This window comes from Typha latifolia, chromosome 11 (genome assembly GCF_019914945.1).
Source record: "Typha latifolia isolate L0001 chromosome 11, TyphaL0001v2, whole genome shotgun sequence".
NCBI lineage: Eukaryota > Viridiplantae > Streptophyta > Magnoliopsida > Poales > Typhaceae > Typha > Typha latifolia.
Window position 1 is genome coordinate 10,117,013 of NC_133096.1, and position 27,983 is coordinate 10,144,995.

General features: G+C 39.4%; 2 protein-coding genes across 4 annotated transcripts; both read left to right on the top strand.

Annotated features, from left to right (window-relative positions):
* Window positions 1-943: 943 nt before the first annotated feature.
* On the top strand, window positions 944-16,865 carry LOC140797197 (probable LRR receptor-like serine/threonine-protein kinase At1g51860). Its single transcript, XM_073150473.1, has 11 exons — window positions 944-1,028; window positions 1,151-1,718; window positions 1,807-2,273; window positions 2,617-2,752; window positions 2,850-2,921; window positions 3,012-3,083; window positions 3,167-3,241; window positions 3,779-3,969; window positions 6,335-6,603; window positions 14,696-14,982; window positions 16,502-16,865. Exons 1-11 carry the CDS (start codon window positions 944-946, stop codon window positions 16,863-16,865), a joined length of 2,586 nt encoding a protein of 861 aa, XP_073006574.1.
* On the top strand, window positions 14,679-27,979 carry LOC140797575 (receptor-like protein kinase At3g21340). 3 transcript variants are annotated; one of them, XM_073151139.1, is made up of 9 exons: window positions 14,679-14,982; window positions 21,645-21,794; window positions 23,160-23,222; window positions 23,327-23,519; window positions 23,740-24,610; window positions 25,018-25,144; window positions 26,828-26,896; window positions 26,997-27,186; window positions 27,413-27,979. In XM_073151139.1, exons 2-9 carry the CDS (start codon window positions 21,764-21,766, stop codon window positions 27,807-27,809), a joined length of 1,941 nt encoding a protein of 646 aa, XP_073007240.1. In that variant the 5' UTR covers window positions 14,679-14,982; window positions 21,645-21,763; the 3' UTR covers window positions 27,810-27,979. The 3 variants fall into 3 exon arrangements, with proteins under 3 accessions (XP_073007240.1, XP_073007239.1, XP_073007241.1); XM_073151138.1 differs by having other exon boundaries at window positions 21,671-21,794; XM_073151140.1 differs by lacking the exon at window positions 21,645-21,794 and having other exon boundaries at window positions 14,680-14,982.
* The last annotated feature ends 4 nt before the right edge of the window (window positions 27,980-27,983 follow it).

Genomic DNA, 27,983 nt, shown 5'->3' on the forward strand with positions numbered 1-27,983 from the left:
TATCACTCTAAACAATAGTGATTCTCTCCTACAATTTTTCTCTCATGCAAATCAGCTGAAAATCCTGCCTAGCGTTCGAACGCCAGCAGAACTATAATTTGGAGTGTTGGAGGGCGTTTGAATGCCTGTGGGGCCGTTCGAACGCCTGCAGAGTGTAAACCCTCTTGAAACAATGCATTCAAATGCCCTCAGAGCCCGTTCGAATGCTTGCATAGTGCAAAACTTCTCTAGACTTGGTGTTTGAACACCCTAAAAGCCTGTTTGGACGCTTTTGATATGCAAAGTTTCTTAAGGCTTTGCGTTCGAACGCCCTCAGAGCCGTTCAAGCACCCCGGCACAGGAAGTCTAAAAACTGCTGAAAATTGAGTTTGAGCCAAACTTACACTTCTACTATTAAAACAAGTGCAGTGTAATAGTATGCCAATCTCTTCATTTTGTCTCATCGACCATCTGATCATGGCAGAATAGAAGGAAGGTAATATTGACTGGTTTGGTTGCAGAAAGTTCAGCCGGCAGAGCCGAACTTGAGTTCAAAACTTTGTTGTCTTTCAACTGTTGCCTAAACTTTATCCAAAACTGGGCCTTAAAGTAAACAAAATATACAAGATTATGAATACGAGCTAAAAAAACAGAGAGATCGTTATGCATACGAGTTAAAAACGTTGTAAAACAAGGTTTTATATAATAATTTAAATACAAATTCCCCTAGTTGATCTTTATTTATACCGTTGACATGAAGCTGGCAAAGGTTATATGTGATGTCAACTTAGAGGTCATCGTGTGTTGGGGTGGGCGGGATTGCAAAACATTTACTCAATTAAGTAACAGGATGATGAAGTCTATAAAGAGTTGACATTTTAGATCACAGTTTAAGACCCGGCCATCAGACCTATATATAACAGATGTAGGTTTTAGTGGGGTATCTAAGGGCCTTGGAGAAAAGATGGTGTCATGGTGCAGCTTTCTTCTCCTTCTTGTCTTCAATATTGCAGCAGTTCAAGTTCATGGACACACTCCTAGAACTGAGGGTAAGTTTAGATCGAATTCTATGAGATCTTTTCTTTTAAACTTTTTACGTTGGTGCTTCCATCTAGGTTTCATTACAAATTAATTGATGATTCTTCTTTTACTTCACATGTCTCTTATGTAGGTTTCATTAGTATAGACTGTGGAGCCACTCGTAATTCCACAGACCTTATCACAGGAATACTCTATACCACCGACGATCAATTCATAGAAACTGGAATAAACTCCAAGGTTAATCCATCAAAATATACAAACCTGCTTCCCCAGCAGTATTCGACCGTGAGAAGCTTCCCGGACGGAGATCGGAATTGTTACACCTTAAATCAAGCAACCCATGATACTAAGTATCTCATAAGAGCAAGCTTCATGTATGGAAACTACGATGGAAAGAATAGCGTGCAAAAGAATAGCCCACTCCTATTCGATCTCCATATAGGGATCGATCGTTGGACCACAGTTAACATCTCCCATCCGACCAATCCTTTCACATACGAAGCTATAACTCGCATCTCGGCCAATCAACGGTTGTCAGTTTGTCTGATTAGAACCAACTCTTCTTCGACTCCTTTCATATCTTCGTTGGAGATGAGGCCATTGAAGTCCACACTCTATCCCATTGTTTCCTCATTCTTTGACAGTATCGTACTTTTGATGCGGCGCAACTTAGGAGCAAGTGGCGATAAGATAATTCGGTGAGAGATATAGTAGCTAGCAAGCATTGAACGTGTCTTTCTCCTTCCTTATCAATACAAATAATGCATATAAAATATGAGTTTATAGATATCCCGACGACCCGTACGACCGGTTCTGGGAGCCGATGAACATTACCCTCGACGTGTTAGCCACCGACAAGACAGTCCAGCACAACAAAACTAAGGGGGAGTACGAGGTTCCTTCCGTCGTGCTCCAGACCGCCTCCGTGTCCGCTGGCGTCAACGACAGCGTAGGATTCTACTGGGGCTCCCCCGACTCCAATACGGATTACTATGTCATCCTTCATTTCTCTGAGCTCGAACTCCTCCCGGAAAAGGACGTCAGGGTGTTCGACGTCTACAGCGACGGCGATCACCAGCTTGGGACAAAGCATGCGCCAACCTTCCTCGAGAACTCTGCATATGCGACATGGCCTGCTTGGTATGCATTCAGTTTAAATGCGAGCGAAGGAGCCACTCGTCCTCCACTCCTCAATGCCTTTGAGATATATTCTATAGGAGAAACAAGTTACGAAACGACTAACGTCGGAGATGGTATGTTACTTCTTGATGCCCCCTTTGAATTTTCTTTTCTGCTTCAAACTCCAGTTCTATTTTCCTCATATCGGCTGTTGGGAACTGCTCAATTCTCATATCTCAATGGATATCTCAGTGCATTTGCTTGAAATTTAATGGGTATGGGGAAAAAAAATTATAGAAGTGCTTGAAAGTCGGATTTAGTTAAGATATATAATTACCCTAATGTTATTATATATTAAACAAATTTAGGGATATACACACTTCAATATGTCTTTGACAATTTTTTTGCAAGTTTGTTATCCTACAATGATAATAATTCAATGTCATCTCTAATCTATTTTCATTTTTGCGGCACCAGTTGAGGCCATGTTGGCAATCAAGGAAGCATATAAATTGAAGAAAAATTGGGTGGGTGATCCATGTTTACCAGAGAAGTATGCTTGGGATGGCGTCACTTGTGGCATACGTGCTAATGATTTCAGGGTTACAGCTCTGTGAGTATCCAAGAAAGTCAACTTATGCAAATTCTCTTAGGATACATTACTGATGATGAAAAGGATATATATTTTAACGGATTCAACTGTGCTGCAGAAACTTATCCGCCACTGGGTTGGTTGGTCAGGTATCCAATTTCTTTTCCAGACTCACAGAACTCCAGTCCTTGTAAGTAGGAAATGCATCAAAATTCAGCAGAATAGTGTTAAAAAGTACAAGGAAAACTAACGTCATATCCTGTTTTCCAATCTTATTTAGGGATTTGTCTTACAACAACTTAACTGGAAAAGTACCTGATTCTGTGGCAACTATATCAAACCTCCAGGTCCTGTAAGTGTTGGTATTAGATGTACTGTTCTTATTATTTTCAATGGATATTTTTTACGACCGTGATGCAATCTGCATTTGTACAGAAATTTGTCTGGAAACTGCATAGAAGTCCCTGACGCCCTCATTGAAAAAACAAAAGATAGTTCACTTACATTGAGGTTTGTTTCTAATTAAATCCTTCCTCACTGCATAGAACTGATGTGTTCTAATAAACAAAAACAGCCCCAGATTCGATTCCGTTTCTTTCGGGGCTCTCTGTAGTATAACCATTTAAGATCAACTACTGCGTAACGTTGTTTATTAGCTCTGTTATTCTAATTTATAGATAGAAAAGTATAGTTATTTATCTTCAGCTTTTTTTTATTAGCATAAGTTTAGTGAATCGTTGAGAAGTGTAACATCCATGTTTACTTTTCAAGGCCAGTACAAAGAACACACAGCTTTGCGGGTGTTGAATGCAATTAAGTTTCTTAGTAATGCCAAAGTGTATCCTTTATTTATTTTTTAAGATGTAATTGACTATATTTTACACTTCTCTGCAGAAAAAAATGAGTATTTGTTCCAGTTCATTTTGAGATAGGAATAATAGACTATACGATATGATAGTAGAGAAGGAAACTCGGACGAATATTAAGATTTAGCATGTCATAAGTACACCGACTATTCAAACTGAGTTTTGAGGCAGGGGATATCAGTGCAATTGTCGATGCAAGGCTGCAAGGGATGTTGAACACCGAATCTGTTTGGAAGGTCACAGAGCTAGCAATGAGGTGCTCTTGTACATTGATTAGAGATCAAAAGATGTCTGAAGTTGTGATCCATCTGAGGGAGAGCTTGGAACGTGAGATTGCTGAAAGGAGCACGAGCACGACTGCTGAAAGCCAAGGCATGCCATTCATGAAAGAATCAACCATATTTAGTCCAACCGCAAGATAAGCCAATATCGTCTTCATTCTATCAAGCCTGAGTTGAATTTGTTCAATTGAAGTTGTAGTTGTGTTGCTTTCAATGTGGTGTGCAGTGTGTGATGTCTGAGCATCACAATAATTGTACGGTGAGAACCGTTCTTCACAATAATTAAGCTTGTTAGTTGTGACTCTCTGAGTCTGAGACTGTTAAACCAAAGCATTGTGGAATCATAGAACCTGCTTTACTACAGTGTTTGCGAGCTATCAAGGGCTTATTGTGCATGATGAGACATAAAGGAAAAGATTGTCAAGCCCCCCAAAAATGTAATTTTTATTTATTTTAGTTTTAGCTTTCAATTCCACCCTGTTTGAAAACCCTTAAAATTGGAATTCATTTAACTGGAGTACTTGTTTCCTCGCATCCACTGTTGTGAATTATTGAATTGTGATATTTCAAATCATACCAGTGCAATTACTTGAACTTTAATGGATATGAGAAATAAAATATTTTAAGGTCACATTCAGTCGTCGCCCCTTTATCGCCACTGCCACCCTTTGTAGTTGTAGTTGTTGGCTCATCCAATCTGCTCATACCTCAAGCCTGTGACCATCGACAATCTTATTTTCTATTAGTTGCTTTGTCGTTTGCTATGCACCCCTGTTGTGGGATAGTTGTCATGGCCAAGGGTTAGTCGTCGGTGCCAAAGGGTTGACTCCTATAGGGTTCTCAAGGTGGCTTGCTTTAATTGGTTCTTTTGTGATTATGTTGGTTGATTTGGTAGGTTAATTGATGGTTGCATTGGGTCTAGTATGGGTGAGAAAAGTCATAGGACGCTAACCCTTAATGTGCTGCCTCTATAAGTTAAAAGAGAGGCTTGTTCGAGGGCTGCTACATTTTCTATTTTATTTGAGCACCGATATATTTGTTATATATTCGATGCCTTAGTTTTATTGTTTATTATTTTTATATTTAGTCAAATGTAGAGTTTGTTTCAGGATTATTATTTTATTTCTTTAACTATTGTTTTAGTATCAGGATGTAACCGTTGCTTGCGAAGCTTAATAAATTATTTATCTACCGAACATCAAAAAAAAAATTCAAAAAGCTATTTGGTCGTACCCCTGTTTCTCGAATTGCTGTTGAAAACTTTTTATTTTTCTTAATGGTATTTATGAAAATAAATTTAGTTTATTGCGGCCTGCCATATTTGCAAATGGACTCCTCCTTTTATCACAATAAGTCCATAGTCAAAATATTCTATCCTTCTAACCAAAAGGAGGGATAATTTTATATAAATCTCCGAATTATAATCGTTTTCTATGTATTTTATGAACTTCTTTTATCCACCTAAACTTCTTAAGTGAAGAACGTGAATTAAATTTAAAAAAAAAAACTGAGGTTTATTTGCAAGATAGAAAAAGAGAAAGAAAATAAGTATTTTCGTCAAAAAATTAGAACATGCTTAAAATATTCCTTGGGGAGTTAACAGGCGGTGGTTACGTGCAATAAGGTTAAAATGTAGGGAGTTGACTGCAAAACACCCTCTAGTTTCTTTCTTAAAACGGCGTGGTCGCCCACTCCCCTGCCTCCTCCTCCCCCCAGCATACACAAGGTCAGAAACCAGCGCTGAGATGATCCAGAAATCTTATACCACGGGTGGGCGCGAGAATATGATTTTATGGCTGCCGGTGCCTGATGGATGTGAATCGTGTCGTGGCGTGACGTGAAGTTGAATCAGGTACTTTTGTTATGATGCGCTTATTAAGTTTCGGGAAGATGATGTGATGGTGTTTTCTTTTCTTGTTCATCTTGATCGCAGCGATTGCAGGTTTACAGATTTGATTATCCAATGCGGTAATCTCTTCAAGAAATCACCAATTCATTATTGTGTCGAACGTTTTCTTAACATGATAGGCCAACAAGGATTTATTTTTCTCAACTGATTGGCTTTTCTCATTTAGGAATGTCATTTGGAACTTCTTTTCCTTTTATTTTTTATTTTTTGGAGAAAAATGTTTGTCTACAAGTTAATCATGAAAATTGTATTCGTTTATAGCTTTTCTTCAAGTTTCTGATGTCCTTATTGAGCTTAGATTACTGCTTATATTTCACAAACTTATGCTGACTGTAGATTGGATGCAATACGAACGAATGCACCAGTAACAACTTTTGTTCGGACTGCTGGGAAGAAGAATATAACAACCATTTCATTGCAGTTCTTTTTAATAGTTGGTAAACTATGTGGAAATTCTGGAGCAAACGCCGAGGTACTTTTCTATTATAATATACCTTTTGATTATTACTTCTTTTATTTTATTTTTCTTCAAACAAAGATTATGCAGACCGTTCTTTCCAAAGAGAAGATTATGCAGACCGTTCTTTCCAAAGAGAAGATTATGCAGATTCTCAGCTGCAATTTCGGACTCGGAAATTCACTTACAAGGAATTGGAGATCATAACTAAAAATTTTGAACGAGTGATTGGAAGAGGAGGATTTGGAACTGTGTATCATGGTCTTTTGGAAGATGGCACTGAGGTTGCAGTCAAAATCAAGAGACGCACTGAGTCTTTGGTGCGTTTTGATTCTTTTGAAAAGTACTACCTAAATGAGGTAACTTCTTCACTGTCTCATTTTAGGGAGATTAGATGGATCGATTAGGGATAGGGTCTCGGCCGAGCCTATCTAGGCAGTCTTTGAATATACATCAACCAATGAGTCACACATATCCAATAACTCTAATAGTGCCAAAAAAAATACAGGTTGCGGTGAAACGCCCAAACCTCTAAATACACGTGTATACCGCATAGGTAAATCCCCCTACGCAGTGGATATCAGTAATATATTTCCACAAGGCACATAGAACTGTAGGTTCATACCATAAATGATCTCAAACAAAATATGAGTCCGGATACAAGTTTCACAGGCCACAACAAGCTTTCAAAGATACACGTCCAAAATACAACTCCAATCATGACACTCTCGCAGGTACTCAATATAACTAATAGAAATATAGGTAACTCTAAATGAAGGCAGCTATTTCTCGCTACCCGCATCTGCTTCCCTTAACTCTGAAATGATACCACCAAGAGGTGGTGAGCACACAGCCTAGCGAGTAGAATTCATACAATCTATAACAATGAAATCAGAAGTGCATATTCCAATACATGCACATAGTTGCTAATAATAGAATAAGCTTATCTAAATGGCTTACAATGAGTTATTAAATCAATGCAAACGATATAGACTGCACGGTACTGTCCTTGAACATGCCAACTCTTAATTATATCAGGATAAACTTACACTAGTATAAAGTTTGATACAATCTCTTATCCATACAAATCACAATCATAGCATTCACATGTTATGCTTAGAATTAAAAATTCACCAAGGAATTTATCATAATTTATCATTGTATGCTCACCAAGTCATTTACCACATAATTTAGATATTCTTCAAAAGTTATCCATCACGTAACCACCCATCATCTCATACATTGAGGAGGGATACATACACATCTAGCGGTAATGTCACCCAAACATAATTGTATGTTTCCGGTTGTCTATGGCCATCAGACTAAGGACCCTAGTCGTAGACTCATATCCCACTATCTCTAAATCATCACCGCCCTCAGTGGAATAGTCAAGAGCCCTCAGCTCATCAATGGACGCCATAACCCTGCGTCGTTGGGTACCGCTAGAGATATATCATTGTTTCACAATTATGTTCTTGCTATCATCATAATCTAATTCTAACAATGTAGTGTAATTAGCTGAATACTACTCAGACTAACGACCTCAAGTGTAGGCCGCTAATAGTATAAGTCATATACGATACACTCTACCCTTAACTCCGAGCTGAGTGAGTAGAGAGTATTGCCTAATCAGAACCCAACTAGCTAATGATAGGTAAAAGTGGTGTAGTGTCTGTTAATATGTAAGTCATGTTATAGTCATTATGGTCATTACATTCTATATTCACTATAGATGTTTATGCAAGAGTGTCTCATACCAGGATACATATAGATCATAGTTACACTAATGCATGCGCTAACATTAATATACTTATAACATCATGAAGAATATACTATCAACAACTGTACATACCAGGATACATAATAGTTACACTAAATGCATGATTAACATTCTTATAACATCACGAAGAGTATACTATCAACAGCTGCATTGTTCTAGACTCATATGAAGTTTACTCACTACAGTACTCTAATTCTCCTCAACTTGTCGGCTCTTTCAGGATCCCAAAATTCTTCTTGTACGGTATCAAGCCTAACAATTCATGCAAGTAAAGTCATACGTATGTTTAGTGAATTAATAGAATTAATTACCTTATTAGAGAATTTAGGTTTAGCTCTTAAGTTTAATGGGGCGTATCCGGTCTCTACTTTAATCCTACTATGTTTATTAGATACTTAACATCATTTCAGGGGATTATTGGGGTATAACCCAAATCCTGAGTCGAGGGTTTCTAAGGTTGAATTTAATATCATCCTAAAATTTACACTATTTAGGTAATAAGAATTTATCTTCAGGGGAGTGGTTAGGCTAATAGAGTGAGGATAGAGAAATGGGTTTTTAGGATCCAAATAACTCATTGGGCCTAGGCTGGGCTTTAAGCCTAGCCCAGCCTGCTGGTGCATAGGGGTGGTGTTGGGTTGGGCTCGAGCCCAACCCAACAAGGCAAGGAGGCTTTGGCGGGCTGTAGTCTGACCCGCAGCTCGCTGGAATATACCTCATGGGCTGCGGTCTAAACCGCAGCCGACCAGCTTTATGAGTTGCGGTTTAGACCACAGCCCACCAAGAGATGGGTGGGGTTTTGCTTAATCCCCACCCTCCCTCACCATCTCCTTCCAAAGAAGGAGACAAGGGAGGAGGAAGGCCAAGCTGCTGCCGGTGACTAACATCGCCGGCAGCCAACCCGTGAGACCAGCGACCTACGCACGTCACCCAAGGGTGGGTGGTTAGTCGGAGGGGAGGGAAAGGGAAAGAGGAGGAGGAGGATTCAAGCTCGACGGCAGCGAGGGCATAGCCCGAGCTCGCAGTGGAGCAGTTTGTCCATCCTCCCCGCCTACGAGGGAGCGGGGCAGCTCGCCTCGCAGCCGGGGTGGTTGACGGAGCGGCGAGGTGCACTCCATGGCCGGCGGCCATGGAGGTCCCCCCTTCACTAAGAGCTCGAAGCCCACCTAAGGCATCCACTTCTCCCCTCTACCGAAGCTCTCGAACCGGATAGTTAGACGCGAAGTCGTCGGCCACCGGGATCCGATAAAGGCAAGGTGGGGGAAGGTGATTACTGTAATTAATTTTAGGGCCTTACCAAGGAGGTTTCTAGGACTTGGTTCGCACGAGTCGGCTCCCGGTCCGGGGCTTCGTCGACTCTGGCATCGGCAACACGAGAAAAGAAGAGGGGGAGAGAGATGGTGGGGTGGAGGAGGAAATAGGTGAGGGTGGCACTGGCGGTGTGCACTAAAGAAGAAGGAAAAGAAAAAGAGGACGGTGGCAAGTGTCTTTGAGCACGTGCGCGTGCGGGGGTCGAGGGGATTTTTTATTTATTAAACTAGGTGTTACATGTAGGATGTAAGTGAGCGCAATTGGATCCATAGGATGTGTGCTACCACGCGAGGCTGACCTAGTTAAAATCTAACCCAATTAGATGTTTTTTTTTTTCGGTCGAAAATGAGGATAATTGGAACTCTTAAGTTTGTTAAGCACTTGCCATAATAACAACAGAGCCTGCTACCAGTGAGATAGTGTTTTTTTTCCTGTTAAAGAGGCTTATGTTATGTGAGAATTCCCATATTCGAGTCTGACAACATCGGTATAAGTGGGACATTATTAAGTTCTCATTTCTTTAAAAAATGAAATCTCTTATTCCTGGATAAAAAATATATAATATTGAATTGATCCAGAAGGATCACAAGACTTACTAAAGACCAAGTATATTTCCCCTAGTTAAAAAATCAACTTCTGAATTTTTAGGTTTCTTTTAATCTAGAAAAAGACCACTAGTTATAAGTTCTAACTACCTTCATTTGACAGAAAAGGCATCTTCACAGCATATTCCATTTTATTTTAAGTTTATTTGTTAGTTAGTTACCATAAATACCCTTGGTTACTGGAGGAATTTTCTTCTTCCTCTTTCCCCTTCTCCTTTTTCCCTAGTTTGCCCGTATCGTGAATCGTGCGAGCTGTTGGAACCATCTTGTTTTGTTGAGTTTGTGAACGTCTTGTTTTGCTTAAGTCGATGCATCAAGTTAACCATCACATCTTTCCATCCCTCATGGAACAGTAATAATTTTTGTTTTAGAGAAATAGAAATTTAATAGTGTTATAGTTATACTGATGTCTTTGAAATTTAAACCCAAAAATATTTATATAATATAAGTCTTTTAAATATTTGAACATTATCTCTGAACGGTAATAAATCTTTATCTAGTAAAGTTTAGACAATCACCTTTCCACTCCCACAATCTTTTTAAAGAGCATTAGATGTAACCAAGTAAATCTTGACCCACTTTACTAGACCACCACCGATGGAAGCATATGTACCCACATTTGACATCACCACCACCCTCACTGAGATCACTCAATCTCTTAAAACAATAGCACCATAGCCAAGGCTGTCCTTATAACTAATCCAAATTGTGTTCGTAAATATTACTTTCAAATAATTTAAATTATGAGTCTAGTGTGACTTACTCATGAGATCTACAATCCACGAATCGAGTAAGATTATTGAGGCTCAAATCACTTGGTGAAAACCAATTTTACTATTTCTAGAAAAGATTGACTGAGCCATCTTCAACTAGTGAATAATTAGGCAACGTGTAAGAGAAAAAAAAAGTTGATATTGGAGAGGGATCAAACCAAAATACTGGACCTCTTACTGTTTTAAAAGAGGCAAATGGCACAAAAATACTTTCCCTATTGGTTGTGGGTAGGGGTAAAAATGAGCTGAGCTTGAACAAGCCAGCTCTAGCTTAAGCTGGTCTCAGTTCAACTTTAGTCGAGCCAGATTGAGCTCGAGTCAAGCCCAAGCTTCATTAGAGGAAGAGGAGGTGGCGACGGCTTGCCGATGGAGGATGAGGAGGCCGGATGAAGAGGCGAAGGAGGAGGAGGATGAGGAGGAAGATGAGGAGGCCGATGCCGACGGAGGAAGCTGACGCCGATGTGTCATGGCCCAACAGAGTTTGAAGATGACTTTAAGGAAGATAGACTATTTTCACTTGAGTCTTGTTTTTATTTTCACTTGAGTCCTTAGTTACCACATGGTTAGCACGTGAGGAATTGTTAGATGTCACTGTCGGCTCGTGGCAGTTGGATAGAGAAGAGAGAGAGAGCTAAGGTGAGAGTATAAATGCTGCTCTGTATTAAACTGACCTTGGAGAGCAAGTAATGAAATAGTTTTCTGCCTTATTGGAGAAGACGACCAATTCAATAGAATTGGTGTCTCTTTTACTTTACACTCTTGAGTGCATTTGTGAGTTGTGGATCGGCAAGGCTTGCTGCCGTGACAGATCTCTCTAAAAGTAATGCAGCCAAGATACATGAGATCACCGAGGAGCTGAGAAATCAGTCCTTAGTCCTCATCTAAGTTGGATGCAATACAAGCTTCTAAGTAAGCTTCCATGGATAACTTTCAAAACCAAATAGGGTCACAGATGGAGTCGATGTTCAGAAGCTTTGCTGACATGTTTAATCAACCCAAGCAAGCCGATAGCAAGTCACCAGAACCAATGTATTCAGGTCATCCCAGCAAGCTGAACTCAGATTGTGGACGTGAAGGAGTATATAATTCACCAAAAGGTTCTGTATGTGTCACTATACTTGAATGGTAAGGCAAAAACCTTGTTCCAAGACAACCAAGAGGGAAAACCCTACTTGGATTGGAATGCTTTCGAGGAAGCATTGCGTCTTAGGTTTGATGACCTAGGATATGAGTCATATGACAATGTCATTGGAGAGTTTAATAAATTGAAACAACAAGGTACTGCCACAGAGTATCAAGAGCAATTTGAAGAATTGAGATCTCTAATGACACTTAAAAACAAATATTTCACAAAAGAATACTTTATTCGGAGTTTCTTAAGTGGGTTAAGGGAGGGCGTTAGGCCACTGATCCATATGGTTAACCCCACTTCTTTCCATCAAGCAGTATATCTAGCTAAGATGCATGAAACTGCCATTGCTAATGACCCTCGATCTCAGAATAATTCACCTAGACCCACTACCTACACTAAATCTTTTCACCCATCCTTGAATGTCTCGTATACCACACAGATCCCATCTTCTATAGCCAAAACAATTCCACACTCTCAGTTGGGTTCAGTACCCATACAAACTCTTCCAAATAATCGAATCATTTTACCCTCCCAAAAACCAACCCAGTTAACCCACCTATCCACAGATTCACTTGGGCATAAATGAAAGCTAAAAGGGATAAAAATCTTTGCTAAACTGTAACGAGATCTGGAAAAAGCGGCACGGATGTGTGAGACAGCAACTATATATGATCAATTTAGAAGACTGCTCCTATTGATAGTGAAGAAGAAATAGTTGATACACTCACTGACAGCCTTGTTGAAATTGCAATGGAGGTTTCCATCAATGCCTTAGTGGGGTCCACTTCTTCTCGCACTATTTGGATTCATGGTGAAATATACAAACCTCCAAATACACGTGTTTATCACGTGGGTTAATCCCCACGTTGGTGCTTCATATGAACTCTTAGTAAAATGTTTCCACAAGATACATAAGAAAAGATTGTATATTATAGATGTTCTCAAGCAAAAAAGGTCTGGATACAAGTTCCACATGCCACAATAAGCCTTCAAAGATACATGTCGAAGATATAACTCAAATCATCAAACCCTTGCAGGGACTAAGTTCAACTAACAAAATGTAGATAAACTCTAACATGAAGTAAAAGCAGCTACTCCTCGCTAGCCGTGTTCGCTCCCTCTAACTCTAAAACATTTCCACTAAAAGGTGGTAAGCACACAGCCCATTAAGTATAATCTATATAGTCTATAACAATACGGATGCATATTGAATGCTCCAATGCATGCTCGTGATTACCAAAATTAAAATAAGCATATCCAAAATGACTTACAATGAATTTCTTTATAGTTGCAAAATATATGTAATGCATAATATTATCCTTGTCTATGCCAACTCCCTATTATATCAAGATAAACTTACACAAAGTATAGGGTTATGATGCATATATCTTACTCATATAGAATCTCAATCATTAGAATTCACATGTTTGCATAGAGTCCCAAATTCTAGTTTTCATTATGTTCACATATAGTCATAAAGAATCAGATTTCAACATGCTACCAAAGAGTCTTAGTCATGAATTATCATTACATGCTCATCGAGCTATCCACTACATAATCCACATATGTTTATAGAGTTATCCATCACATCACAAACACATTCTCACGATCATCTCATTTATCGAGGAGGGATATACATTTAGCGGTAATGTCTCTCGTACATGCCTGGCGATGCTGCCTATAACCAGTTGTATGTGGCCATCGAACTAAAGACCTCGATCGTAAGCCTCTATCCCTATCTCCAATATCATCATCGCACATGGTGGAATAAAACCAGAGCACTCAGCTCATCGATAGACGTCCTGATCTTGCGTCATCAGGTACTGCTAGAGACATGTCCTTACCTCACAATCACATTCCTACTATCATGATAATCCAGTTTCTAACAATACAATGTAATTACCTAAATGCCACTCAAGCTAATGACTTTAGGCATTGGCCGCTAATAATATAATACTACATGATACACTCCATCTTTAACCTCGGGCTGAGTGAGTGAAGGGCATTGCCTAGTCAAGACTCGACTAGTAAATGATAGGTGCAAGTGGTGCAGTGTCTATTAATATATAAGTTATGTCATAGTGATCATAATCTTCATATTTATCACAAATAGATATATATAAGAGTGTTTCATATAAAGGATACATAGTAATTAACACTAATAAGAGATGAGATGCGTGCACTAGAAGTAGCATATTATAACATCATGGAAAGCATATGATCAAGTAGTTGCATTGTCCATAAACTCATATAAGATCTACTCGCCTAAAGGTATCAAAAATATTCTAGCTCTCTTTAATTAGCCAGGCTCTTCCTAAATCTCGAGATTCTCCTTGCACGATATGGCGCCTAATAATTCATGCAAGTAAAGCAATACGTAAGAATGACTAACTAATGGAACTAGTTGCCTTATTACATAACTTTGATTTGGCTCCCTAGGTCCAGATAGATTGACTCAGTCTCTACATTAATTCTACCATGCTTACAATATCACTTAATAACCTCTAAATGGGTTATCGGGGATAGAATTTAAATCTCACCCAGTCGCATGAGTCAAAGGCTTCCTAAAATTAAGTTTCATGTTGTCCTAAAATTTACACTATTTAATAAGACAAAGAATAAAGAATAAGGCTTATCGGCAAAAGCATACATAACCCACGGGCCTAGGCTGGGCTTTAGGCTCAGCCCAGCCTACTGCTGGTTGCCCAAGAGAGTGTTGTATTGGGCTCGGGCCCAATCTAGCAGAAGTGAAGGGGAGGGGGTTTATGGGCTGCGGTTTAACTCGCAGCCCAACCAAGGAAATGGGTGGGGTCTGCTTAACCCCCACTTTTCTCGTTGTCTCCTTCCAAGGAAAGGAAACAGAGGAGGGAGGTTGGAGAGGATGCTGCCGGCGACTGCTATTGCCGATGGCCAAGCCTCGAGGTCGGCGACCAACAATCATCACCCGAGAGTGGGTGGTTGACTGGAAAGAGAGAGGAAAGGGAAAAGAATGGTTCGAGCTCGCCCGCGGAGGAGGGGAAGAAATCTCTCACAACCCGAGATGAAGTGTGCTTGAAGGCCATACAACTACCTTTAATGGAAATGGGGGTAGGCATTCACAAGTACAACTACCCATTAGAGAAGATGAAGCGGAGAAGGTAGGCTTTCTACTACTATTTCTTAGTAAAATGAAAATGAGTTAAATAACATGAGAGGGAGAGTTAGAAGCTAACCTAAGAGGTTTTGGAGGGCTTGGTTAATTCGGTTCGGCTTCGGTGCCGGGGCTTTGTCGGCTCCGGCGTCGATGGCACTAGAGAAGAAAGAGGGAGGGAGTGAAGGTGGAGGGGAGAGGGAAGGTGAACAGTGACGACTGGGAATAAAAAATGATGGGGAAAGGGGGTTAGCTAGTGTAACGCATACGCTCAGCGCGTGCGGTATTTTTCACTGCATCATTGAATGCACAGCTCCTCTTTATGTAACTGTTGCCGATGGTCACAAGCTTATTAGCTCTTCTACTTGCTCATAACTGACTTGGATTATGCAAGGTTCTACATTCATAGCTGATATGGAAATCTTGCCATTAGGAGGTTGTGATATGGTACTCGGGGTAGACCGGATGCGTCAGTGCAGTCCTATAGTATTTGATTTTGAGAAGCTCATGCTAAAATTCCAATAGGATGGCAAAGAGATAACACTTTCTAGAATGGACAATAGTACAACTTGTCAGCTTATTTCAGGCTCTTCTATGGCCAAATTACTTCAGAAGGTGCATAATGCTTTCTTGGGGCAGCTATTTTCCATTAATTCTGACCTTGAATTAGCTAATTCAGTTCAGCAAGTTGTAGTACCAAGTCTTACTTCACCAGTACTCTCTTCTTTACTACCTGATTTTGCAGATGTCTTTAAAGAACCACATCAACTCCCTTCTATAAGATCCCAAGATCACTGCATACGCCTAAAATCAGAAGCAAACCCACCTAATATGAGGCCTTATCAGATTCCTTTTGCCCAAAAAGCTGTAGTAGAGTCTATTGTTAAGGAATTGCTCATGTCAGGGGTCATTTAGCCGAGTCAAAGTCCGTTTTCTTCACCTATTTTGCTAGTAAAAAAGAAAGATGGAGATTGGAGATTGTGTTGACTATCAGAAGTTAAGTGACCTCACCATAAAAGGCAAGTATCCTATTCCTATTATTGAAGAGTTGATGAATTGCAAGGTTCTACTGTATTTTCAAAGTTAGATTTAAGGTTGGGATACCATGAAATCAGAATGCTTCATTCTGATATTCCTGCATTCAGGATGCATCGTGGATATTTTAAGTTTCGAGTAATGCCATTTAGACTTTGCAATGCCTCTGCTACCTTCCAATCTTTAATGAATGACATATTTCAACCCATCTTAGGAAAATTTGTCTTGGTATTCTTTGATGATATATTGGTTTATAGCTCCTCTATGGAACAACATTTACACCACCTAAAAACAAGTTCTGAAATTACTACGACAACACTCTTTATTTGCTAAACTTTCCAAGTGTTTCTTTGCTGTGTCACAAATTGAATACTTGAGCCATATTATAAACAAAGATGGAGTGGCTGCTGATCCAGAAAAAATTGCTTACATTCCAAAAGGGCCTAAACCAACAACTCTGAAGCAATTAAGGGGTTTTTGGGATTAATCAGTTACTATGGGAAATTTGTCTTCACTTATGGGTTGATTACCAAGCCTCTTACTAACATGTTGAAGAAAGACTCCTACACTTGGTCTTCTGAATCTAAAGAAGCTTTCCAACTTTTGAAGCAAGTGATGACTAGTACCCCTATTTTGGCACTTCCAAACTTCAATAAACCTTTTGAAATAGAAGTTGATGCTAGTGGTACAGATGTGGGCGCTGTGCTCAGTCAAGATGACCATCCTATAGCATATTTCAACAAGGCATTAGGGACCAAATTCCAATCCTATTCAAGCTATGAGAGGGAGCTACTTGCCATAGTCATGGTTGTTACCAAAATGGAAATCATATTTAGATGGAAAAATCATATTTAGATGGACAACACTTCGTTATCCATACGGACCATCAAAGCATCAAGTACTTATTGGAGCAGCACTTGCACACCCTTTTGCAGCGGAAATGGCTAACCAAGCTATTGGGATTTGACTACGAATTGTTTTATAAACAAGATAAAGAGAACATAGCTGCAGATGCCTTATCAAGAGTACCATTTGTTACTTCTTCCCTTGCTTCCTTATCTGTGGTAAATCCAAGTTAGCTAGAGGAGGTATTGGTCCTCCCTAAACCGGCTATGACGTCTCCATATAATGACTTCTCATTATCGCAAGGTATTATCAAGTATAGAAACAAAATTTATCTTGGAGCTACCACTGACATCCGATCTAGAGTCATTACAACACTACATGTTCCGATCGACAAGCTACATATCACCGCTTGAAACAAATTTTCTTTTGGCCAGGCCTCAAAAGAATGGTTACTGACTTCATCAAAGTTTGTGATGTGTGTCAAAGACACAAGCATGAGCAAACACACCCCATAGGCCTACTACAACCTCTTCCCGTACCAACCAAATTTTGGGCTAATATTTCCATGGACTTTACAGAGGGTTTGCCTAAATCAAAGGGGAAAGAGGTGATTTTGGTTGTCGTCGACCAATTGTGCAAACACTCACATTTCTTCTCCATTGCTCACCCTTTCATAGCTTCTCAGGTGGCTACACTCTTCCTAGATAATATATACAAATTGCATGGCTTACTCGAGAGCATTGTCAGTGAGAGAGGTTTTGTCTTCATTAGCTCTTTTTGGAAAGCAATTTTCAGCAAATTAAGTACTACCTTGCAGTTTTCTGCAGCTTATCACCCATAAATGGATGGGCAAACATAAAAGGTAAATGCCTGCCTTGAGTCCATACTTGAGATGTATGACAAGTTTAAAGCCAAAAAAATGAAATCAGTGGCTATCCCTTGCCAACACTAACTACCACACTAGTTTGCAAATCTCCCCTTTTCAGGCTCTGTATGGTTATCCTCCTCCACAGCTAGCTCTCTCTGTTAGTGTGGAGCGAAATCGCATGGTAACTCTCCTCCGAGTTGAATTTGCCAAAGCATAATCCAAAATGAAAAGCTATGTTGACAAAAATAGACAGGAAAGGGAATTTGTTGTAGGAGACTGGGTTTACCTAAGATTATAACCATATAGGCAATCCTCTGTCAAAATTAGGAGCTCGTTGAAATTAGTAGCAAAATTCTATGGGCCTTTTCATATTATTGATCATATTGGCAAGGTTGCTTACAAGCTACTATCTCCAACTTCAAAAATTCATAATGTCTCCCATGTTTCTCAGCTAAAGAAACGCTTGGGCCCAGCAATACACCCACAACCATCTCTTCCATTAGTTGACTCTGATAGTGAATCTCTCTTACATCCTGAAAAGATCATCCAGCGATGCATGATACGACGAGGAGATCAAGCAATTACCTTGGGAGGACTACCAATTCAGGTTAAGTGGAGCAATTCGTCAGAGGAGGAAGCAACTTGGGAGGACTACCACGCCTTTCTTCGCTAATTTCCGGTGCTTGATCTTTGAGGTCAAGGATCTTTCAAGAGGAGGGCAATATGTCATGACCCAACAGAGTTTGAAGGTGAGGGGGGGGGGAGCTAAGGTGAGAGTATAAATACTGCTCTGTATTGAACTGACCTTGGAGAGCAAGTAATGAAATAGTTTTTTCTCTTATTGGAGAAGACAACCAATTCAGTGGAATTGGTCTCTTTTACTTTGCACTCTTGAGTGCATTTGTGAGTTGTGGATCTGTTATGGTTAGTAAATTCTTAACTGCATGATGGAGGAGGCCCCCGAAAAAGCTCAAAGGAGTCAGTCAATAGAGGAGGAGAAAGAGGAAGAGGAGGGTAGAGGATGACGATGAAGGTGGCGTTCTTGGGAAATAGTCCAAATCTGTCCGCTATTTGCATCAGTGCTAGCAAAGCCTGCGTGGGAATAGTCCAAATCTCTTGTTATTATTTATTCATCACATCAAAATATTTAAATCAAATACCATAAGTTATATAAATGAATTCTGCCTTTAATTCCTCACATCATTCCAAATACCAATTGTACTATATTACTCTGCACTGCAATAGTTCTGGAGTACTCGGAGGACATTGCAGTCTACTACCGCAATGTCCAGTTAGAGGGCAGCCAACTGCTGGCTATATGCATATATACATATATATATATATTGAAGATTAATCAGGTAATAGAGATGCTCATGTATACCATGCCTATGCCTATGCCTATGTATGTATGTATGTATTATATGATAGAGTGCAAAGAGTTCTGCAGCAATGAATGAAGTCTTTTATCAAGTCGACATCTCTCCATAGAGGTCTAGGCTTGTCAAGTCGAGAAAGCATTTATTAGTAATACCTATCTCATGGTTTCCCATTTCGATCTCCCCTTTGCCATATTTATGTAAGTGCCCCCAATAGGGCTGTAAACGAGCTATCGACCCGAGCTTGAGTGAGCCGACTCCGGCTCAGGATCGGCTTGAAATTCAAATCAAGCCTCAAAAATAAACTCAGGCTTGGCTCAGCCTAAGCTTAGCTAAGCCGAGTCGAGCCCGAGCTTCAGCCTAGACCAAGCCGCTCGTTTATTTTGACACCCCTAGTTGCGGGATGATTAAAAATTAGGATTAGGACAAAATGAGATCTTATCCCTAGATAAAGAAAATTTTTATTTCAATTTTTTGTTAGGTGTTTGATTAGAAAAAGAAGGATAAATATTGGGACAAATTGGAGTTTGGTTATAGTAGTTGGGATAAGGGACAAATTGACCTTATTATATTTTTTCTGGTTTAATATAAATAAATATTTGTTATTTTTTTGAAAAAAGATAGGAAATTAGTTTTAAATTGAATATAAATTCTAATTTTATTTTACAACTATTATATTATCATCCTATGATAATTTTTAGAATTTCTCGCTAAAAGATAATTTGACTAATTTACCATAACTTACACAATATAGGTATCATCACAAATAATAGCACAAAGAAAATGGAATAAAAGAAAAAGGAAAGTTGGCTAGGGTTTGTATTTAGAGAAGGGCAATTCAGTAATTTGGAATAAATGGGTGAGATATCTCGATTTCTTAAGAATATCTAGAATCTAAATAACTAGGATTTATCCTATTTTCTTATCCCAATTCCTTATTCCACATTTGGCATGACATTTCTAGTATAAAGGACGGTTTATCCTAAGCAATCAAACACCCCCTTAGGCATCTAGTGAGATAACAGAGTATCCCTAAATAAAAGATTGGAGAGATTAGAAGGTGCAGTGTTAAACCACACTGAGGAGAAGGATTGAGTCCTCCCCAAGGTTGGCTACCCACTAGAGAGATTAGTAATGCTTAATACATATAAAAGATAAAACATTATCCAAAAAGTTGTGCTGCCACTGCTTAGGATACCTAGTCTTTTGAAAGAGAATGTTGATTTGGTTTTGAGAATTTGATTCAACTATGATTTTTTAGAGGTTGTGCTATCTTGCTTTGATTAGAGCAGCCTTAAGCGTTTCCATGAATAGCACTGATGAGGATAGGATTACCCTGATAGTTTCGGCCAATAAATCCCAATTCCGTGCTATGGTCACTATTAAAAAATGAGCCATTAGAGTTCAATTGAGAAGATTTAGAGGATGGGCAACCAACTGACCCTCGTTCTAGTGACCTAGAGGTGATCATATGGCCCAACCTGCCCATGCCCAGCCCTACTCGAGCCCGAATTGCCAATGGGTGGCACGGGCCAGCCCTTTGCCTGCCCGGCCCGACCCGAAAGCTCGTAACCCTACTCAAATGATTAGATCGCAGTGGTTCCCATTCGACTCGACGCATTAGGGATTTAGCCATTTAGGGTCTATGACCTCCTCTCATCGCGCAGTTGCAGCATGGAGCAGCTGTCGCAGGAGGTGTTTTTGTTATGGGGCGGAGGAGGAGGGGAGCTATGGTGGAGTTGGGCTTCTTGGCATCGAGGTCGAGGGGGGCGGAGGAGTCCTTGCTGCCATCGTAGTGGAGGAAGATGGAGGAGAAGCGGGTGGCGAAGGAGAAGTAGTACTTGGGGCGTTTGGCAGTGAAGGGAAAGGAGGATGAAGAGAAGGAGACTTTGGAATATTGTTCTTCGGTGATAGAGGAGGGGCGGGATGAGTGGGAGTCGGAGTCGGAGTCAGTGGGGAGGAGGAGGTTGGCGGAGAAGGAGGAGGAGGTGCTACCATTGGAGTCGCGGGAGAAGGAGGTGGTTGTGTCAGAGGAGGTGCTGGCCGTGCTGCCATGCCCGAACTGAAGCGGTTGGCACTCGAGCTCAAAATCTCGAGGAAGAAAGTAACGGGCTTCAGTGGTGCGAAGGGGAGCGGTGAGGTCCCTACCTGCCCATTAAGCCCGGCCCGGTCTAACCAGCCCGCTCTCTCACGGGCCGACAGATAGTAATGGGCTAGACTATTCTAGCTCGGCCTGAGCCCGGCCCGGCCCGCTCGATGATGACCTCCTATAGTGACCCCTGACCTCCTGTTGTTACACTAGATAAGTTAAAAGTCTCCTAAAAATCATATTTTTACACACGGTCTCTTGCCTTTCTCACTTAGTCTCTTGCCTTTCTCTTATTTTTATTTCACAAGATAAAGAATTGCTTGAAAGAAAAGGAAAAAAAAATCTATCTTCATTCCTGATTATTCATCTGGTAATACGTAATCACCAATCAATAACTTGTTTCTGTGCTTAAATGCTTAGAAATGGTTTGAACAGTAGAGATGTTATGAATTCAGTATTGTACTATTGGATTGCTTTGTAGGCCCAGATTTTATCGAAAGTTCATCACAAGAACCTGATTTCTCTTGCTGGCTACTGCAAGGATAGAGATGACATTGCGACCGTCTATGAGTACATGCCTCAAGGATGTCTTGAACATATGTTAGGTCTGGCAAAATTACACTTCACAGCTGTCCAAATCTATCATGTAATATCTATATATCAAATTTAGGAAAGTGCTGTCTTTTTTCAGTTTCCTACTGGTGTTTAGTCAGGTATCCCTCAGATTATTTCTGCATATGGATTTATATTATCATGCATTCATAGTATTTTTACACTAACATCAATAACTAGTTAGTTTCTAAATTTGATACTGTTTTCTAAAACTGCACTGTTAGTACTTTCTAATGTAATTAATTAGAAATATTATGATATTTCAAGAATTGCTACTGATTAATTTCCCGCTACAGAAGGGGGCCATTTAAGAATGATGTGGTGAAGAGGGGCCAATCAACTAATGAATATGATTTGAGTTAATTTACCAAGAATTTATGCATTTCTCAGAAAAAAAATCAAGAATTTATGTACCGCAAGGGGTGAGAGGATGGCTTATCCTCCCTTTGCCAGGCTTTTGCTCCACCATGCATGTAGGCTGTAGCTAAATTGATCTCATTTTATTTCCATTTCTTCTTGACGTTACTTTCTTGGATGGTTTTTTATTTTATTTTTAAGTTTTGACGTTATGTTCAGCATATATTAACAGCCTCATCAGTAGGCATCAAATTTGACATAAACATTATAACTCAACTCAACTTAAAAACTTAAACTATTAAGTGAGGTTCTAAGAGGATATAAACCTTTTTAATTTTTCCTCACTTTTCAATGTGAGCTTAAAACTCTTATATTGATACTCGACTATTAGGACTAATTTACAAATATTGACTCATTAGACGAGGCAAAACTAGGGCCCATGACCCAAAGCTTACCAGCTGCAAGGCTTTTAGAATATCAACTAGATAGAAAGCATGAAAACCAAGGCATGCTCATTCTTGCAATATTATGTCGTTGGGTATGGTCCACCTCATGAGGAAATGGTATAATCCGACTGCAGGAATCATTTTGGGAGTTTTACTCCGAGCAAGAGGCTCTTCTTTAAAAGTCCTATTTCAAATAGGAGGAACAGTCTCAACTGTAAGCCTTTCACGGAAGGATAAATTATGCTATGGCAATAATAGATAAGGTATTAGTTAGGGGAAGAAGAGAAGATATGGATGATTGGGGTGCAAATATTGTCTAAGGTGTCGCAAAGAGAAGGATATTGGTGTAAGAAATAACTGTTATTTGTTGGTGAAAAAAGAGTAAGACTAATGAAAGAAAAAGATGGCTGAGCTATAGGAAGCTTAGGGAAGCCATAAAAATGGAATTCTGAAGAGCATATTATGCATAATTATCCATAAAAAACAGAATTTAATGATTTCTGCACCTACATTTACCAAGCATATGTACTAATGGATTGTTCTACGGTCTTGTAGATGAATCTGCTAGTGCCTTGAGTTGGGCAGAGCGCCTCCAAATTGCAATTGATGTTGCACAAGGTTTGAGGGCATGATGCAAAATTTTGATTGTCATCCTGCTACTTCAAGCTGCATTAATTCTTATTTTCTCAATATCTCATTTGCGGGAACTTGGCATGATACAGGTCTAGATTATCTGCACAATACATGCCCAAAACCAATAATTCACAGAAACGTGAAGACCCGAACCATTCTTTTAGGCGAAAACTTAGAGGCGAAGATATCAAACTTCCAGATGGCAAAACTCCTTGACAGTTATATGGAAACAGAAGTGTCAACTTCAGAGATTTGTGGCACCCAAGGCTACATGGCTCCAGAGTATGTTTGTCTCAGTATAAATTTGTTTTGATCCACAGAATCTTTTTTATTTTTTAAAAAAGAAAAGCCTGTAGGCTCTGTTTCATTACCAAATTGTAAAAAAAATTTATCCACAGAAGTAAAAGAATAAAAAGGCCTCAAAGTAATGTTTAGGAAATATTTAACCAGTTGGTTTGATTTATATCTGGCTCACCTAGATGTATACTTGTGACTTATTTAGGTGCTTCATATATAATAGAATGAGTCGGAAGATAGATGTATACAGCTTCGGAGTGGTTCTTTTGCAGATAATCACAGCCCAACCTATAATTCTGGATGTTGAATCTGAAACTGTTCACATAATTCAATACGTGTCATCCAGTATTGCAAGAGGGGCCAGTTTGGATGGTATTGCTGATCCACAGCTGCAAGGGAAGTATGATGCCGGTTCTGTCTGGATAGTTATCGATCTAGCAATGAGGTGCACGTCAAACACTTCTGTTGAAAGACCAACAATAACTGAAGTATTGATGCACCTAAGAGATGGCTTGGCAATTGAGACTGGTCATGGAAGGAGCAGGAATTTGTTCGGTGAAAGTGAAAGCACCAACTCAAGCCATTACATGACAGCATCAACCATAACACTTGACACTGCTAGTGAAAGGATCAAGAAAATATGCAGTGAAAGAACTAACTCAAGCCATAGCACAACAGCTTCAACTGTAACACCTAAAGCTGCTGGTGAAAGGAGCAAGAAAGTGTACAGTGAAAGCACTCACTCAAGCCATAACAAGACAACTTCAACTGTAACACCTGAGGCTTCTATTGAAAGGAGCTCTGATAGTCGTCAATCCAATGTGGATAATCAACATGCTAACCTACCATTCATGAATCACCGATCCAGTGTGGATCATGAAGACCGTCGGCTGCCTTTTGAGAGTCACCAATTCACCTATGCAGAGTTGGAGGGGATAACTAAGAAATTTGCACAAGCCCTTGGGAAAGGAGGATTTGGAACCATCTTCTATGGATCCTTAGAAAATGGGACTAAGGTTGCTGTCAAGAAGTTGTCCCCATCTTCAAAACAAGGATCCAATGAATTTCTGGCTGAGGTAATTATTCCATATCTCGTCAGGTAATCACTTTGGAAAATGAAGTGCTTATAGAGGGTGAGGGCCTAATTGAAGGTTTTACTAGTTCCTGAACATACAATTTTCTATATAGAGAAGGTAAATCAAAACATTGAATAAGTTAGATTAGAATGTCAAATGATCAACTGAAAGTGTCTTACCTTGGGATTGTTATGATTGGATGACAGGGTGTTTACTTGACAAAATCTATTACTCCAACGATTTCACTTTATCTTTATCTCCTCTTTTCTTTCATATGATTGAGGATATCTTTGTTTGTGTTTGGATAATTCGAATTGCCTATCAGAACATTTCACTTTCCCATTGATTCTTGTGATATTACTCCACAGATCTTTTTATTCAGCAACATCTTGTATTCAAATTTGTAGGTCTCAAGTTTGTCGCAAGTTCGTCACAGGAACCTTGTTTCATTAGTTGGCTACTGCAACGAGAAAACATGCTTGGCGCTTGTGTATGAGTACATGCCCCAAGGAAGCCTTAAAGATCATTTGATAGGTTGGTCAACAAGTAACTTGGCTCTTCAAGATCATTAATATCATCTATATAACCCGAAAAATTTAATACTCCAATATATCAGATTCATTTCAAGTATTATGGTATTCAATTTTTTTTTTCACTATCAGCTGAATCTCAAGGTTTAGCTACGAAGAAGAAATTTTCTTCATCCAAGAAGTGAACAGCACAAAATGAAATAATTAGCTTATGAGAATCTCTGTTACCATCTACCAGAGAGAGAGAAAAGCCAATGTTATCTAAGCACTTCTTAAATACTAGGAGAAAAAGTGATGCAGATATCAGTGACATATTACACAGGCGCATGTATCGGTGTAGTTCCTCCTTCAGGAAATTAGTTTTAAGTCAATTATTTTTATTATACATTTGTCAGTTATGGTGTTTAGGATTATATTTGCTTATTCGCAATTGTTTAGAGTGTTATTTGCTTATTTTCATTTGTAAGGTCTATATATAGGTCAGCATTTTACTCAATTGAGGTTAATGATGATATGAAATTTTTTTAAGATCTCTAATGAAAGTTTTGAGTGTGAAACCCTAGTTAAGAATGGAGGTATGAAACCCTATTCTTTTTCTCTTTCACCATCATCGTTTCTAGAATCGTAACGATTTAACTGTTTCACATCAGAAAGACAAACACTTTTAAACTAGATCTGCAATATATGATATGATATATAAAGAACATACTGGTACATATCTTTGTATCTATGTGAACCCTGTCTGCAATTGTCATGATTATCTAATTTATGTTTATTGTAAAAATTATTATTCACATATATGCTTCTTCAATTGTCAATTTTTTGTGCTGTAGATCCCTCGAGGCTTTGCAATTGTCAATTCTGCCAATCAGTAATCCTGGTCCGTTAATGGTACATCTTGTTCTGGCCCCAATGTTTGTTCAATCTCACTCGCTAGCTGGACTAGCAATTCCACCTATTCCTCTATCTTGTTGTAGTCACTTCAAACCTTACATCTCAATGATTGTTTAATTTGCATAATTTTGTGTCAATAACTCTGAGTTCATAATGACCTTTCCACCTCTTTCTCTCAACACATGTGACCACTGGATAATACCAAGTTAAAAATTGTCAATGGGAATCCAGTTTGAACACTCTACTGCCTTCCAATAGTCTTTTTCTTATTAATAGACTAAATCACTATCTGCTGATTCTGCACTAGAAGGAAGAATTTTCATTAATGACATTAAGGATGTCTGTGCTACTCATTATAGCAGAACTAAGATTTACTTCATACTTGTTTGTTTTCTTTATCTACTTTCATTTAGTTGTCTCTCCTGAATTTTCTGCATTGATATTTGGACATGATGATCTCAATTAGTGATAGATTGCCTGCACAAATACTGCTAAGTTTAGGTAAAACCTTGCTAACTTGATGATGCCATCTATCTACCAAGACTCTATTTTAGTTATTACTGAGATTTATGCTTTTCTGGATGCTGCCATCTTCTACCTCATTTAGAGTATTCCCATCTATAAAGAACTTTCAGGAGACATTGCTCCTAGGTTGCATGAGCTGCTAGTGCAACCAAGAAGGTGATCATTCTACCAAGTTCTAATTAACTTGCCAGAAACTACTTTATGAAAAGGATGAGGATGAGAATGTTTTAAGAAGTTTACTAATGGATTGTTTTCACGAATTATTTAGGTAGAGCTAGTATTGGCAGAGCCTTGAGTTGGGCAGAGCGACTCCGAATAGCCCTTGATGCTGCACGAGGTTTGTGGGCATATATAATGCATTTATTCTATCTTTCTGCTGTGTCGAGAATCTCGAGATACAATTTCATTCTCTTTTTATTGGGTTTGTCTCAATATAGGCCTGGACTATCTGCATAACGGATTGCCGGAACCAATAATTCACAGAGATGTGAAGACCAGCAACATTCTGTTAAGCCAAAACCTAGAGGCAAAGGTATCAGATTTTGGGTTCTCCAAATCCTTTGACAGAAATTTACAGACACACGTGTCAGCAGATCCTGCTTTTACCCCAGGTTATCTGGATCCAGAGTACGTCCATCTCCATGCCTTCTTGTGATACACATGTAATAGATGGTTTAGGACATCTCATTGCTTAAGACAGGTGCATCTATGAAACTACTAGGAAAGTTTGATATGAAAATTATTGCTAGCACAAAGGCAACTCAAGTATAAATTTTCCTTATTTATTAAGAATATGACTTGATAGAAAGAATCTTACCCCAGGCTAACTGGTTACTTTTTGATACTCTTTTAGGTGCTGTAATCTTTGGAGATTCAGTGAGAAGACTGATGTGTATAGTTTCGGGGTGATTCTTCTGGAGATGATCACGGGCGAACCTCCCATTTCACGCCTGGGTGAAGTAGTTCACATTGTTCAACGCGTGGAAGTGAGTCTTAAGAGAGGGAATATCCATGTTATTGCTGATGCAAGGCTGCAAGGAGAGTACGACGTCCGTTCTGTTTGGAAAGTTGTCGATCTAGCAATGGGTTGCACGGGAAAAACTAGTATTCAAAGACCAACAATGACTGAAGTTGTTGTGCAGCTAAGGGAGTGCTTGGCACTTGAGACTGCTCGTGCGGGTAGCAGGAACACTGACAATGGAAGCACTGACTCAACCGCATTCATGACAGCATCAGCCACTTTAACTTGATCCATCTTGCTTGCTCCTGCCTTACATTGTGATGATCTATATGTGTTGCAAGGATTTCTGTGGGTAATACCCGGGGTATGTTGCTTTCAGTGCGCTATGTACTATGATGTGATGACCTCTGTGTATCGCGTTAATTAATTTCTTCAAGAATGAACCATTCTCCAGAATAATCAG